We start from the raw sequence: 16,928 nt of genomic DNA on the forward strand, positions 1-16,928 counted from the left end.
GTATTAGAGGTAGACCAGGTTAACTTAGCTGTTAGTGCTCATTAGAGGTAGACCAGGTTAACTTAGCTGTTAGTGCTAGTATTAGAGGTAGACCAGGTTAATGTAGGTTAACTTAGTGCTAGCATTAGAGGTAGACCAGGTTAATTTAGCTGTTACTGGTCCTCACTCCAGTCCAGTCCGACCTGTACTGGTTTCCACCCAGTGGACGCTGGTCCTCACTCCAGTCCAGTCCGACCTGTACTGGTTTCCACCCAGTGGACGCTGGTCCTCACTCCAGTCCAGTCCGACCTGTACTGGTTTCCACCCAGTGGACGCTGGTCCTCACTCCAGTCCAGTCCGACCTGTACTGGTTTCCACCCAGTGGACGCTGGTCCTCACTCCAGTCCAGTCCGACCTGTACTGGTTTCCACCCAGTGGGCGCTGGTCCTCACTCCACTCCAGTCCGACCTGTCCTGGTTTCCTCCCAGTGGACGCTGGTCCTCACTCCAGTCCAGTCCGACCTGTACTGGTTTCCTCCCAGTGGACGCTGGTCCTCACTCCACTCCAGTCCGACCTGTACTGGTTTCCTCCCAGTGGACGCTGGTCCTCACTCCAGTCCAGTCCGACCTGTACTGGTTTCCTCCCAGTGGACGCTGGTCCTCACTCCACTCCAGTCCGACCTGTACTGGTTTCCTCCCAGTGGACGCTGGTCCTCACTCCAGTCCAGTCCGACCTGTACTGGTTTCCACCCAGTGGACGCTGGTCCTCACTCCAGTCCAGTCCGACCTGTACTGGTTTCCACCCAGTGGACGCTGGTCCTCACTCCAGTCCAGTCCGACCTGTACTGGTTTCCACCCAGTGGACGCTGGTCCTCACTCCAGTCCAGTCCGACCTGTACTGGTTTCCACCCAGTGGACGCTGGTCCTCCGTCATGAAGGCTCTGTGGTTAACGGTCCGTTCAGCGGCAGCACTCATCGACGGCTTGACTTTCGCGCCGGCGGTAAACGTTTCCATGGTTACAGCGAGCTCCACCAATCAAAGACGTCCTGTCTTCAGGATTGTGGGAATGTTCAATGCGGTGCTTATAAATGACCACGAATAAAAAATGTTTTTTCCAAACGTTTCTTTAACTTGTGGCTCCTACAGGAGCAGCTTCCATCGTTTCACAATAAGATGGCTGGTGGTAAGTATTCCTCGGATGGGTAACTTGTTTTACTATGTTTACTATTGTAGCGGGCCAGTGTGCGGGGGGTGTCCACGCCACCAAGTTGAATCGATAATACCGACACAAGACTCAAAGCAGGTTCAACTTAAGATGGTTTATTCAACCAGTGAACACAACCAGGGTGGGAAAAGGGCCGTCCACCTCCTTTATGATCCAGTCCAATCCTTTCCAGCTGTCTCCCTCGTAGGCCGTACCGTGCTTCCAGGCGACCACACAGACCCTGCCTGTAGTCTGCTCGCCCTAGCCCCCCCATCCCAGGTCTGTTTGCTAGCCCTCTTAAGCCACAGCCCTCCCGCTCAATGATCCCCCAGGCTCGCCTCCTTAAGGGGAGGAAGTCCATGTAAGGCCTGGGGGTGGAGCCAGCAGGTTGCCAGACCTACCACTCACTCCTCCCTCCGCCACTATCTGATTACCGTAATACCAAACTAAACCGTCTAGTTGACTGGATTATATCTGATTATTACCAAACTAAACCGTCCTCTAGTTTACTGGACTATATCTGATTAATACCAAACTAAACCGTCTAGTTTACTGGACTATATCTGATTACTACCAAACTAAACCGTCCTCTAGTTTACTGGACTATATCTGATTAATACCAAACTAAACCATCTAGTTGACTGGATTATATCTGATTATTACCAAACTAAACCGTCCTCTAGTTTACTGGACTATATCTGATTAATACCAAACTAAACCGTCTAGTTTACTGGACTATATCTGATTACTACCAAACTAAACCGTCCTCTAGTTTACTGGACTATATCTGATTAATACCAAACTAAACCGTCTAGTTTACTGGACTATATCTTATTAATACCAAACTAAACCGTCTAGTTTACTGGACTATATCTGATTAATACCAAACTAAACCCTCTAGTTTACTGGACTATATCTGATTAATACCAAACTAAACCCTCTAGTTTACTGGACTATATCTGATTAATACCAAACTAAACCCTCTAGTTGACTGGACTATATCTGATTAATACCAAACTAAACCCTCTAGTTTACTGGACTATATCTGATTAATACCAAACTAAACCGTCTAGTTTACTGGACTATATCTGATTAATACCAAACTAAACCCTCTAGTTGACTGGACTATATCTGATTAATACCAAACTAAACCGTCTAGTTGACTGGACTATATCTGATTAATACCAAACTAAACCCTCTAGTTGACTGGACTATATCTGATTAATACCAAACTAAACCGCCCTCTAGACATAGGACAACTGAATCGCACACACAAACTCTAATTTTCCCCAAGCTTGTCGGAAGGTGAGCTTAAATAAAGTGTCTGGTTTAAATCAACCGTCTAGGGACTGCCCATGGTAGAAATACATTCGTTAAACTTCTCTGCTGAATCCTTCCTCTTGGCACTCACTGAGTGCCCGGGATAAACCCTGCGTAGCTCCGCCCCTCAACACCAATAAACCCTGCGTAGCTCCGCCCCTCACATAACCTATCAACTGCTTAGCTCCGCCCCTCACAACAGCAATAAACCCTGCGTAGCTCCGCCCCTCACAACACCAATAAACCCTGCGTAGCTCCGCCCCTCACCAATAAACCCTGCTAGCTCCGCCCCTCACCAATAAACACTGTGTTGCTCCGCCCCTCACCAATAAACCCTGCTAGCTCTGCCCCTCACCAATAAACACTGCGTAGCTCCGCCCCTCACCAATAAACCCTGCGTAGCTCCGCCCCTCACCAATAAACCCTGCGTAGCTCCGCCCCTCACCAGGAAACACAGCGTAGCTCCGCCCCTCACCAGGAAACACAGCGTAGCTCCGCCCCTCACCAGGAAACACAGCGTAGCTCCGCCCCTCACCAGGAAACACAGCGTAGCTCCGCCCCTCACCAGGAAACACAGCGTAGCTCCGCCCTTACAATGGTTGGTTTCCGGCCCGGCGTGTTCCGTCTGTGAATTAATGAATCCTACTATGGCCACGCCAGTGATAGTGGCTCTGGGCCACACCCATAGAGTGGCCAAGTCACGCCCCTTCCGGTAGAGCCCATGGGACCTATGAGATCGAAAAATATGAATGGGTTTCAATGGAGAGAAAGTAATTATCTTCTGGTCCCAGTCTTTATCTGCCCTGGATTACACATATGTTGTTTGTGGATTTAAATGATGATTTTGAGGTTAGGGTTAGAGTTTGACCGTTTATTGTGCAATAGTTCAGTTAAAGGCTGTAGAGAAAACACTAAACCAAACTAAACTAAACACGTCTCGTATATGCCGTCACGCTCCCTGCGACTCTCGACGTATATTATTCGCGGTGAGAGCAGCGAAGAGCTGTAGTTCACAAAGCGGCCTCACATAAAACCTAACATTATCAAACTTCTTCATGAAAATGTATAGTTTTCTTTGCATAAAAAATTATCATTTAGATCAGGAATCAGGAAAACAACTCCCGCCGGCTTTTCTGGGCATTTGCTCTCGAATAAGTGCAGACATAAAACACTCGGAATTTTCGACGTGAGAAATGACATAACTCCTTTCAAAGAGGCGTACCCTCTCCCAAACTGCTTGTTCAAACAACGAGAAGTGCACCTGTGTCCGACTTGACGTTGCAGGAACTTAACGAGTAGGCTATCTGACTTGTTCTGGCAGTTCTCAAGTCTTGTGCATGCATGCGCGCGAATGCAGGCAATCTGAAACTCGCCTAATGTAAGCTTGCAAACTTTTTGCTCATATCAAGCAGAGACAGCTTTTCATTAGCTGCGTTTCCATCCCCCTGATTTTATGCGAACTTTGAAGTATCGAATCAGTAAACGGTGATGGAAACACCAAAATTTGCATAAAAATCCTCTAATTCGCAAAAAAGTTTATCCGCTCGCTTGAGGTGGTTTTTGAGAAATGCAAAAGAGAGTAAATTCGCAAAATGGGAGACGCAAACACACTTTTCGAAACAGCTGTGCATTAGAGCCAAAACATTGTGCTGAGGCCGTCTTCCTCCGCCAGAGGGCAGTAGAGAACTAGATGTCTCAGCTGTCATGGAGAATAGTAGAATTATAATGTCGAGTGGTAGTTATAATGTAGAATTATAATGTTTAATAGTAGTTATAATGTAGAATAGTAGAATTATAATGTCGAGTGGTAGTTATAATGTAGAATTATAATGTATAATAGTAGAATTATAATTTCGAATGGTAGGTATAATGTAGAATGATAGAATTATAATGTATAATAGTAGTTATAATATAGAATGATAGAATTATAATGTCGAATAGTATTTATAATGTAGAATGATAGAATTATAATTTATAATAGTAGTTATAATGTAGAATGGTAGAATTATAGTAGAATTTATTTCAAGTGTGGTGTGCTGATGTTCAAAGTCGTTTAAATGTTCATTCTCTAGTCATTTTATAGTAAAATGTTGAAATTATTTTCAACCCTTATTGTTATTATATTGTTATATTTATCATGCCTTTTCGGCATTGGACTCTGGACTGTATGTATTATAATTTGATGAGGAAGTTTAATATGAGGTCTATGTTTGAGTCCAACATGTTTAGAATAATGGACTATGTTATACACTATGTTATGGACTATATTATGGACTACATCATGCACTATGTTATGGCCTATATTATGGTCTACATCATGCACTATGTTATGGCCTATATTATGGACTACATCATGCACTATGTTATGGCCTATATTATTGACTACATCATGCACTATGTTATGGCCTATGTTCCTGCGGGATGAAGTGTACCGCTGTATGAGTCCAATAGGTTTATTAGGTATAATAGCATATATAACAGTACTATGAGTCAAGATGTATGGCCTATATTATGGACTATGTTATGCACTGTATTCCAGCGAGATGAAGGGTACCGCTGCACGCGCAGTGCAGCGCAGCGGAGCTGGAAGCGGTGCACGTGCACGGCTCCGTAGGACCGCGTGCGCCTGCGTACACGCGCTCCGGCAGCACGGGAGCCTATTGTAAATCGGCTGGCGGAGTCTTGAGCCGCGGAGCCGCAGTCACCGACCCCCGGTTCAACAATAGCGCGAGGAGAAGAGGTGGAGCGACGGGGCGAGGCGGGGAGTGACGCCGCTCGAGACCAAGGCTCCGGTAGCACGCGGCGTCGAACAGGCGGTGCACCGAAAGAGGGATGCATGAGCGCGTGCGATAGCGGACGGTGTTGAGAACAGCAGCATGGATGGATAGGGCGGCGCGAGGAGCATCGAAGCCACCGACGGAGCTCGAGCAGAAGAGAGCCGCCTCACCGGAGCACCGGAAGATGAACCCGGGAGACGCCGCGGCGCACGGAGCCCCGGGCCAGGACGGCCTGGCGCGAGCAGGTTAGAGACACACTGTGTGTTTGTTGATGTGCGCGTGTGCGTGCACGGGCGAGTGTGCATCCTTGATCAATATGAATGATCGGAGCACGTTAACTGATACACCAATGGCTGGTCTCCTCCAATGGGCCGGATGGGTTAGGGGTGTGTGTGTGTGTGTGTGTGTGTGTGTGTGTGTGTGTGTGTGTGTGTGTGTGTGTGTGTGTGTGTGTGTGTGTGTGTGTGTGTGTGTGTGTGTGTGTGTGTGTGTGTGTGTGTGTGTGTGTGTGTGTGTGTGTGTGTGTGTGTGTGTGTGTGTGTGTGTGTGTGTGTGTGTGTGTGTGCGCTAGAGGAATGTAGGTTTAACGGGGTTGGCTCAGCACGGTGTAACGGAGGTGACCAACGAACCCCACCGAGCCCTAATAACGGTCCCCGGCTTACTGTCAGCCTCTCTCTGTCTCTCGCTCCTTCTCTCTGTCTCTGTCTTTCCTCTCCCTGTCTCTCTCTCTCCTCTCCCTGTCTCTCCTATGCTCTGATATTCGTGGTTCGCTGTTTAAACGCCGCCTGCTGTTTGAAGGAGGTATGACGAAGGGTTATGCAATGTAAATAGTAAATTAAATCACATGTATTCATTTGATCAAGTCACACTTGCAGCACTAGCCAAATAAAGTAGAATTATGAATTAAGTACAACCAGAGTGCTGGATAGACTGCGACTAGAATCAAACATAAAATACAAATAGAGAGATAGAAAAGCTACAACTAGAGAGATAAACTACAACTAGATATCTATAGTTACTACAACTAGAGAGATAAACTAACACTAGAGATAGACAAACTACAACTAGGGATAGAGAAACCAATCTAGAGAGGTAAACTATGACTAGAGAGATAGACAAACTACAACTAGAGATAGAGAAACCAATCTAGAGAGGTAAACTATGCCTAGAGAGATAGACAAACTACAACTAGAGATAGAAAAAATACATCTAGATAGACAAACTACAACTATAGAGAGATAGACAACTAGAGTGATCAACTACAACTAGAGATAGACAAACTACAGCTAGAATTAGAAAAACTACATCGAGAGATAAACTACAACTAGAGAGATAGACAAACTACAACTAGAGATAGATATACTGCAACTAGAGTGACAGATAAACTAAAGCTAGAGAGATAGATAAACTACAACTAGAGAGATAAACTACAACTAGAGAGATAGCTAAACTACAACTAGAGAGATTCTCCAGAACGATAAACTACAACTAGAGTGACAGATAAACTAAAGCTAGAGAGATCGATAAACTACAACTAGAGAGATAAACTACAACTAGAGAGATAGATAAACTACAACTGGAGAGATAGATAAACTACAACTAGAGAGATAGATAAACTACAACTGGAGAGATAGATAAACTACAACTAGAGAGATTCTCCAGAACGATAAACTACAACTAGAGTGACAGATAAACTAAAGCTGGAGAGATAGATTAACTACAACTAGAGAGATAAACTACAACTAAAGAGATAGATAAATACAACTTGGGAAATAGACTACAACTAGAGAGTTAGATCAACTACAAGGAAAACTGTAGCATGTTCAGACACAGCTCTAGTTAGTTGAGTTCGCTCAACTAGTGTTCTTCATAAGTTTTATTCTTTCTTCATTATTCTCTATAATCTTTGGGACCTATCTCCTACATCAATTTTTCACCTAGAGACTCCATTCAAATTTTAAAATATTCAGAATAGCTAGGAATCGCGCGCTTCTTTTCAGATTTTTTTAGTATTTTATACTTTTTAAGATATTCTACTTTTAAAATATTATCTTTTTTTAACATGGGAGTCATTGATGGTATTTCAGCTGTTTAAGACGTAACTAAATCTAGTTTCAACCGTTTATCTTTGTTCAAACCATTTAACAAATCTACACAATTGTATCTTCAATAATATCTAAACAGAATTTCGATATCATTTAAACTTTCTTGAGAATCACAGTTTTAGTTTCATACCGGCTTCGTTTTCAGCTGTTTTCATTGAAGACGTCTGCCCATTCTGAAACACCTACTTCTTAACGGGGAACTCTGCATCTTTGGCCACTTCTTCACTGTTTTCTTGGTTTGCGCTCGCATTGAGTTCCCCCCACAGCTTCGGAGGAGATATTTTACAACACTGTCGTAACAACTCGTTGACGACCCTTCCCCATCCACTTCTACGCTAGCCATGTGCATTTGTTTTCAAAGAAGCCAGCTAATGCGTGGAGCCATGTCCAGGTAGATGTTCATAAAGAGTAGACAAGGTTATACATTTTGAAAGGGTGTATGTGTTACAATAAACCCATCCTTTTTTATAGTCAACGGGAGATGTTATATCCTAGATTATAATTGTTTTACCTTTGGTTGTTGAACAGAATGATCAGTGTAAGAGTGTTGGCCAACATAATACATAACGATAGAATGAACAATTTGCGCAGCAATCATACATTTATGTATCTGTTTATTTTTTTTCTGTATGTTCTCCTCCTTCAGAATAATAGTCCCTAAAAGGAACTGGGTTACATATGCATTCATCAGTGCTTTTAGACGTGTTTACAATGGCTTTCTTTGTGCGAAAGAACGGGCTACGTTCAATGAAATCAAAACCAAACCGTATTGAGCCTTCTTTTTACGTCCATGATTGAGCCCCGTTTATAAACAACCCTTCCGGGTTTTGTCCATTGGCTTGTGTCGATACGTCATCTGTAAGCGCAGGACCCCGAGTCGATCTGGCAGCCGAGTCAATCCGGTACCCACACCGGCAGAAACTTACATGCTCCCTTTTTCCGCCAAAATGTGCTAGGGGGAGTCGAAACAGCGACCAATCGACCCATAAAGTATTAAAGAACAATCACAATGACTCTTGACCTCTTATATTAAGGTAAATTAAGCCAAAAATGTTGCGTAGTTCCCCTGTAAGACATCGGAACTCAATAATTTTTCAACCGTTTACCTTTTTTCAAACCATTTAACAAATCTTCACACTTGTATCTTATCCAAACGGAATTTCGATATCATTTAAACTTTATTCAGGATCACAGTTTTAGTTTCATACCGGCCTCGTTTTCAGTTGGTCTCATTGATTTACGTTGACGCTGGAGAGTGAGGACGTTCAGCAGGGTTGCCAGATTGGGCAGTTTTTCCTGCCAGATTGGGCCACTTTTAAAGGACGTTCAGGCAGTGTTGCCAGATTGGGCTGTGACAATTGATTACCTCCCGGGGACGTAATTAATTATCATCAATTAATCTCAATATTCTCTCCCGGGTCGACCTTTGGACGAAGAGAATTCCATTAAGCCTACTTTTTTTCACGCAATCCAACCACCCTGTGGATTATCCACGTGTCTGCGGGTATGACCGCCAACCGCGCATCTCTAGTCTAGACCTCATTAGAATAATTTGCATTTCTCCCGTATGTTTTTATTTTTTTATGAATGAAGACACCCGCTTGCAAGAATGAGTTCATGTCTGAGTGTAGGCTACAGAAGCGATTAACTAGTTAACTAGTTCCTGCTGCGAGCGTGGCTTCTCCTGCATGAAACGGGTGATTCTTGACGAGTACAACTCACTAAATGCAGTCACTAAGCAGTGGAGTACTGGCAGAAGGTCACGTTCTGTGACTGATGGTGTTGGTTGTCATCTTGAAGCTAAACAAATCTAGTCTGGAAATAAAAATATAATTTTATCAACATAAGGTATTGTGTTTTTATTATATTATCAGTAAGTGACAACTAAAAATGTAAAAAAGATTCTTGGGATTCTTGTTTTTCGGGACGTTTCCGGGACTGTGGTGAAAAAAGTTAGTTTTATCCCCTGCTTTGCGCTTCTCATTCAGTTCTCACTTAATTTGTTTCCAACCATATACCTTTTCTTAAATGGTGTGCATGTTTACATTGTTCACTCCATTTAGGCTTTTGAACTTTTGTGCAAATCCTTTCACTTGATTTAAGCCGTTTAACGTTTCTTTATGTCTTAATCTATGAGGTTTTATTAAAACATATTTCCAACCTCACTTTGTACTACAGCACTCACGTATTCTCTGCAGGAAATGCAATTCTAGTTAATAAATTGACCTCCTTGTGTTTCCATGATCCTCAGCTAATTGAGTGTCCATTACTTTGAACAGTAGGAACTGTTAAGAACAAATGCACTTTCTGATTCCTGAATGTCTCTGTGTGTTATCGTGTTGTAGAGATGGCTAAATCATCAACCATGTGTAATTATCTAGATAACAACCTATAAATAATTGTCATTCATAATAGATTATGAATTACAATATTTTATATGTTTTGTAATATCGATAATCTATTCAATAATTCTAAATTTATTTATGATTTGTTAGGTATTCAATCTATTATAGATTTCCAATTAAAGTTTAACCATGATCTATAATTTTGTTATGCTTTGTTATTTGGTTATACAGTGCACCAGGTTTCACATTTTAAACCTCTAGGATTTTCACTCATTCACCATGTTCTCTCTCTCTCTCTCTCTCTCTCTCTCTCTCTCTCTCTCTCTCTCTCTCTCTCTCTCTCTCTCTCTCTCTCTCTCTCTCTCTCTCTCTCTCTCTCTCTCTCTCTCTCTCTCTCTCTCTCTTTTCAGGGGAGAGGGGGGGGGAGGGGGTCAAGGCAGTAGATGTGCTGACGGTGCTGAGGGAGAAAGTAGCCTTTGTTTCAGGTAACACCGCGCACACACACACACACACACACACACACACACACACACACACACACACACACACACACACACACACACACACAAAGGTACGGTCTTGTCTAATCTGGGGTCCAGCAGTCCTACTGGGTTATAGAACCTCTGGTCCAGCAGTCCTACTGGGTTATAGAACCTCTGGTCCAGCAGTCCTACTGGGTTATAGAACCTCTGGTCCAGCAGTCCTACTGGGTTATAGAACCTCTGGTCCAGCAGTCCTACTGGGTTATAGAACCTCTGGTCCAGCAGTCCTACTGGGTTATAGAACCTCTGGTCCAGCAGTCCTACTGGGTTATAGGACCTCTGGTCCAGCAGTCCTACTGGGTTATAGAACCTCTGGTCCAGCAGTCCTACTGGGTTATAGAACCTCTGGTCCAGCAGTCCTACTGGGTTATAGAACCTCTGGTCCAGCAGTCCTACTGGGTTATAGAACCTCTGATCCAGCAGTCCTACTGGGTTATAGAACCTCTGGTCCAGCAGTCCTACTGGGTTAAAGGACCTCTGGTCCAGCAGTCCTACTGGGTTATAGAACCTCTGGTCCAGCAGTCCTACTGGGTTATAGAACCTCTGGTCCAGCAGTCCTACTGGGTTATAGGACCTCTGGTCCAGCAGTCCTACTGGGTTATAGGACCTCTGGTCCAGCAGTCCTACTGGGTTATAGAACCTCTGGTCCAGCAGTCCTACTGGGTTATAGAACCTCTGGTCCAGCAGTCCTACTGGGTTATAGAACCTCTGGTCCAGCAGTCCTACTGGGTTATAGAACCTCTGGTCCAGCAGTCCTACTGGGTTATAGAACCTCTGGTCCAGCAGTCCTACTGGGTTATAGGACCTCTGGTCGGCTAGTGGTAGCCCTGTGTGTGTTAGCTACTGCTAGCCCTGTGTGTGTTAGCTACTGCTAGCCCTGTGTGTGTTAGCTAGTGGTAGCCCTGTGTGTGTTAGCTAGTAATAAGCCTTCTGTGTAAGCTAGCTACATGCTTAGAGACCCCGCCTCCAGCAACATTATTGGTTGAAACAAATAGAGTTACAGTCTGGTTAGGCCTAGTTAAGCCTGGTAAGGTTAAGTTAGTGTAGGTTAGGTCTGGTTAGCGTAAATTAGGTCTGGTTAGGGGTAGTTAGGTTTGGTTACGTCTGGTTAGGGGTAGTTAGGTCTGGTTAGGGCAAGATAGGTCTCATTATTTTTTTGGGTAGAATTGCTGAGCCTAGTTTGAACTTTACAGGTGGCAGGGACAAAAGAGGCGGACCTATCCTTACATTCCCTGCCAGGACCAATCACGATCGAGTTAAACAGGAAGACCTGAGCCGATTGGTCACTTACCTGTCAACCGTACCCAGGTACCTATTGCCCTCTCCCCCCTGACCCTACCTCCACCCTGACCCTACCTCCACCCTGACCCCCCTACCTCCACCCTGACCCTACCTCCACCCTGACCCTACCTCCACCCTGACCCTACCTCCACCCTGACCCCCCTACCTCCACCCTGACCCCCCTACCTCCACCCTGACCCCCCTACCTCCACCCTGACCCCCCTACCTCCACCCTGACCCTACCTCCGCCCTGACCCTACCTCCACCCTAACCCTACCTCCACCCTGACCCTACCTCCACCCTGACCCTACCTCCACCCTGACCCCCCTACCTCCACCCTGACCCTACCTCCACCCTGACCCCCCTACCTCCACCCTGACCCTACCTCCACCCTGACCCCCCTCCTCCACCCTGACCCTACCTCCCCCCTGACCCCCCTACCTCCACCCTGACCCTACCTCCACCCTGACCCTACCTCCACCCTGACCCTACCTCCACCCTGACCCTACCTCCACCCTGACCCTACCTCCACCCTGACCCCCCTACCTCCACCCTGACCCTACCTCCACCCTGACCCTACCTCCACCCTGACCCCCCTCCTCCACCCTGACCCTACCTCCACCCTGACCCTACCTCCACCCTGACCCTACCTCCACCCTGTCCGTCCTTCCACCCTGACCCTACCTCCACCCTGACCCTACCTCCACCCTGTCCGTCCTTCCACCCTGACCCGTCTCCCCCCTCCTCCTCCCTGACCCGTCTCCCCCCTCCTCCACCCTGACCCGTCTCCCCCCTCCTCCACCCTGACCCGTCTCCCCCCTCCTCCACCCTGACCCGTCTCCCCCCTCCTCCACCCTGACCCGTCTCCCCCCTCCTCCACCCTGACCCGTCTCCCCCCTCCTCCACCCTGACCCGTCTCCCCCCTCCTCCACCCAGTGAGGAGGTGGGGGCGCGGGGCTTCACGGTGGTGGTGGACATGCGGGGCTCCAAGTGGGAGAGCGTGAAGCCCCTCCTCCGCACGCTGCAGGAGTCCTTCTCCACCCGCATCACCTCCGCCCTCCTCATCAAACCAGACAACTTCTGGCAGAAGCACAAGACCAACCTGGGCAGCGCCAAGCTCAGCTTCGAGGTGCGTGTGCGTGTGCGTGCGTGTGTGTGTGTGTGTGTGTGTGTGTGTGTGTGTGTGTGTGTGTGTGTGACGGTCTGTCTGTGTGTGTGTGTGTCTGTGTGTCTGTGTGTGTGTGTGTGTGTGTGACGGTCTGTGTGTGTGTGTCTGTGTGTCTGTGTGTGTGACGGTCTGTGTGTGTGTGTGTGTGTGTCTGTGTGTGTGTGTGTGTGTGTGTGACGGTCTCTGTGTGTGTGTGTCTGTGTGTGTGTGTGTGTGTGTGACGGTCTCTGTGTGTGTGTGTTCAGACCAGCCTGGTGTCGGTGGAGGGTCTCTCCCGGCTTGTGGACCCCTCCCAGCTGACCTCTGACCTGGGCGGCTCTCTGGAGTACGACCACGTGGAGTGGACAGAGCTGCGCCTGGGCCTGGAGGAGTTCTCCGGGGCGGCGGGCCAGCTGCTGGCCCAGCTAGAGCAGCTGGACACGGGGCTGGCCCGCGTACCCGAGCCCCAGGATGTAGAGGAGGCCCGCCGGTAAGGCCGCAGACACAGAGAGATGCTACATACACAGGAACACTTTGATCTATATCCATGGAGAGATGCTACATACACAGGAACACTTTGATATATATCCATGGAGAGATGCTACATACACAGGAACACTTTGATCTATATCCATGGAGATACTTTACATGTCTAGTACATATACTTACATGGATACTTAACATACATAGAATATATGTGTATATTATATATATATAATATACGGTGCAGTGACGGGACACTGTGCTGGGGGAGGCCCCCACACCCCGGTGCAGTGACGGGCACTGTGCTGGGGGACGCCCCGGGGCAGTGACGGGACACTGTGCTGGGGGACGCCCCCACGCCACGGGGCAGTGACGGGCACTGTGCTGGGGGACGCCCCGGGGCAGTGACGGGCACTGTGCTGGGGGACGCCCCGGGGCAGTGACGGGCACTGTGCTGGGGGACGCCCCGGGGCAGTGACGGGACACTGTGCTGGGGGACGCCCCGGGGCAGTGACGGGACACTGTGCTGGGGGACGCCCCGGGGCAGTGACGGGCACTGTGCTGGGGGACGCCCCGGGGCAGTGACGGGACACTGTGCTGGGGGAGGCCCCCACGCCACGGGGCAGTGACGGGACACTGTGCTGGGGGACGCCCCCACGCCACGGGGCAGTGACGGGACACTGTGCTGGGGGAGGCCCCCACGCCCCGGTGCAGTGACGGGCACTGTGCTGGGGGACGCCCCAGGGCAGTGACGGGCACTGTGCTGGGGGACGCCCCCACACCCCGGGGCAGTGACGGGCACTGTGCTGGGGGACGCCCCGGTGCCCAGATCCATCCGTCTCGGAGGTCCGAGGTCGTTGCCTAGCGACATGCACGAACACGCCCCTTTTCCTTGGACGGCGATCTCGCCATCTCGGTTGAACTCAGTGGTGACCGAGCAAAATTCCGAGACAGAATTCAAGATGGCTGCGCCCATTGTGACTTGAAATATAAACTATTTTCAGTGTGCTTGGACCACTTTGGTGGTTTAAATGGCAATTTCAATCACTCGTATTACTGCAATACCTTACTGCGTCCGTATCTCTGCCTATGGCCTATAGCCTACTTATTTTGGAGCGCCTGGTCCTCTGCCAATGCTACCGCGACAACAGCTATCCGGGTGGCGTCCATGTTTTCCTCCAACGACCGAGCGAAATAATAAAACGCTTGAAGTGTGGGCGTGGCGTCAGATCCGAGGTCCGAGTCGGTTCACAGAGAATACTCAAACGCAGCATGAGGCCATTAAAGATCCCAGGGCACTTATCGCAAAGAGGAGGGGTTTCCCCGGTGTTCTGGCCCAACCAGGCTCATTCAATCTGGCCCTGTACAATTGGCTGACTCATTAATTCCCTCACTCTCCACCTCCAGCTGGTGTGTGGTGAGCGTTCTGGCGCTGATTGGCTGCCGTGCATCACCCCAGTGGGGGCTACACACTGGGGGTGGTGAGTGAGGTCCCCCCTGAACTGTAAAGCCTCTTTGGGTCACTGAAAAGCGCTATATAAATATAATGAATTATTATTAATTATATATAGTACACATATATAGATAGATAGATAGATAGATAGATAGATAGATAGATAGATAGATAGATAGATAGATAGATAGATAGATAGATAGATAGATAGATAGATAGATAGATAGATAGATACATGGTATATGGTATATCTATATTTATATAGATACTGTCCCAATCACTCACAGCGATTCTTATGCATCGGACGCTCTAGCTACCCCACCAGTTTAATGTTCGACATGCATTACTGCGCTTGATCGTTCACTTGTCTGTCTGATTTTCACAATTGAGGGAGCGTCTGAATCCTTGAACCACCCCAAGCTCAACGACCCCTATCGCTAGGGGTCGCTAACCCTATCGCTAGGGGCTCAACGACCCCTATCGCTAGGGGTCGCTAACCCTATCGCTAGGGGTCGCTAACCCTAGCGATAGGGGCTCAACGACCCCTAGCGATAGGGGTCGCTAACCCTAGCGCTAGGGTTAGCGACCCCTATCGCTAGGGGTCGCTAACCCTAGCGATAGGGGCTCAACGACCCCTATCGCTATGGGTCGTTAACCCTAGCGATAGGGGCGTCACTCCGCTATATTGGACCAACTCCACGAAAGCCGCACAAATGATACTTTCGGATTTTTCAATATTAACTTTATTGCCTGTGGAAGCCTATCAAATTATGGCGGGAAAGCCGCTAAACAGGAAGTGGGCTAACATCTCGGTACCATTATTAGCCAAATCTTTCCTTATCAACACCAAATCTGCTACACGGACTCAGTTTCAGCTAACTTGACCCCTTCATTGCTGCTTGCAGCTATATTTCATTTAGATACTGTACATATATAGATGATATATTGATACGTAAAGGATAATGTATAGAACGCCGGTCATTAACGGGAAAATGCCCTGAAGGGTATTATCTTTGACAATGACCGGCGACGTTCTATACATTGTCCTGCTTATTACACGTCTACTAGCCCAAATGAAGACATTACTTCACACAGTGTGTCTTTTTACAACTTATTTGTTACCATTCGCAGTGTTGATCAGCAGAGAAATAGTTTGCCTAAGTTGACGTCGCTTAGCAATCGAATACGCTGGTGTTGATAAGTTAACGGACTACTTGTGGAGTGGTACCAAAGACGTCATTAGAGGCAAAAAATTCTCTTTTCTTGACAGCGGTCATTATATGCTTAGCAACGGTTAATTATCAAAAAATAATTGACCGCCGGAAGTCAGGAAGGCCTGTGCAAGTGAACGGAGCGTTCAATGGAGCACTAAGAAGAGCCTTGTAATACATCTTTAAATCGATATGTTAGATATATTCCCACATTTCTGTGTCCAGGCTTGTTGAGGAACACGGCCGACTCCGTAGCACGGTTGCCACGGCACCCATCGATGCACTCGAACGGGAGGGCCGGAGCCTTCTCCAGCGCATGCGCCTAGGCCCTACTCCCGGAGAGCCGGCCGGGGACGCCGGCGGTAACCATGGCAGCTGGCTGTCCGGTGGGGCCGACTTCCAGAGCGTGGCACCCAGGGTCTCCTCGCTGCTGGAGCGCCTGCAGGGGGCCCGGGCGCACTTCCTGCAGAGCTGGAGCGACCGCAAGCTGCACCTGGACCAGTCCCTGCAGCTGCACCTGTACCTGCAGGACGCTGCCAAGGTAGGGGCGGGGCCTAGCTCACCTGTACAGGTAGGGGGCGGGGCCTAAATCACCTGTACCCGCAGGACACTTCCAAGTTAGGGGTGGGGCATTACTCACCTACAGGTAAGGGCGGGGCCTAGCTCACCTGTACAGGTAAGGGGCGGGGTCTAAATCACCTGTACCTGCAGGACGCTGCCAAGGTAGGGGCGGGGGATAACTCACCTGTACAGGTAGGAGGCCGGGCCTAAATCACCTGTACCTGCAGGACGCTACCAAGGTAAAGGCGGGGCCTCACTCACCTATACAGGTAGGGGGCGAGGCCTAAAGCACCTGTACCTGCAGGACGCTGCCAAGGTAGGGGGAGGGGCCTAACTCGCCTGTACCTGCAGAATGTTGCTGAGGTAGGGGGCTGGGCCTATCTCACCTGTACAGGTAGGGGCTGGGGTTTAACAAACTTGTCCCTTCAAGATGCTGTCTCTTCAAGAGGCTGCCCCTTCGAGAGGCTGCCCCTTCGAGAGGCTGCCCCTTCGAGAGGCTGTCCCTTCGAGAGGCTGTCCC

The 16,928-nt window shown here is 48.2% G+C and overlaps 1 protein-coding gene across 1 annotated transcript in view; it reads left to right on the top strand.

Annotated features, from left to right (window-relative positions):
- Positions 1–5,124: 5,124 nt before the first annotated feature.
- The window catches only part of LOC132456574 (kalirin-like), a 71,492-nt gene continuing 59,688 nt past the window's right edge, over positions 5,125–16,928 (top strand). The window contains exons 1-6 of the mRNA XM_060050976.1: positions 5,125–5,525; positions 10,141–10,215; positions 11,466–11,580; positions 12,490–12,682; positions 12,967–13,190; positions 16,073–16,388. Coding sequence (XP_059906959.1) covers positions 5,384–5,525; positions 10,141–10,215; positions 11,466–11,580; positions 12,490–12,682; positions 12,967–13,190; positions 16,073–16,388 — 1,065 coding nt within the window. The 5' untranslated portion in view covers positions 5,125–5,383. The remainder of the gene's footprint in view (positions 5,526–10,140; positions 10,216–11,465; positions 11,581–12,489; positions 12,683–12,966; positions 13,191–16,072; positions 16,389–16,928) is intronic.

Source organism: Gadus macrocephalus, chromosome 4, assembly GCF_031168955.1.
Source record: "Gadus macrocephalus chromosome 4, ASM3116895v1".
Classification (NCBI taxonomy): Eukaryota; Metazoa; Chordata; class Actinopteri; order Gadiformes; family Gadidae; genus Gadus; species Gadus macrocephalus.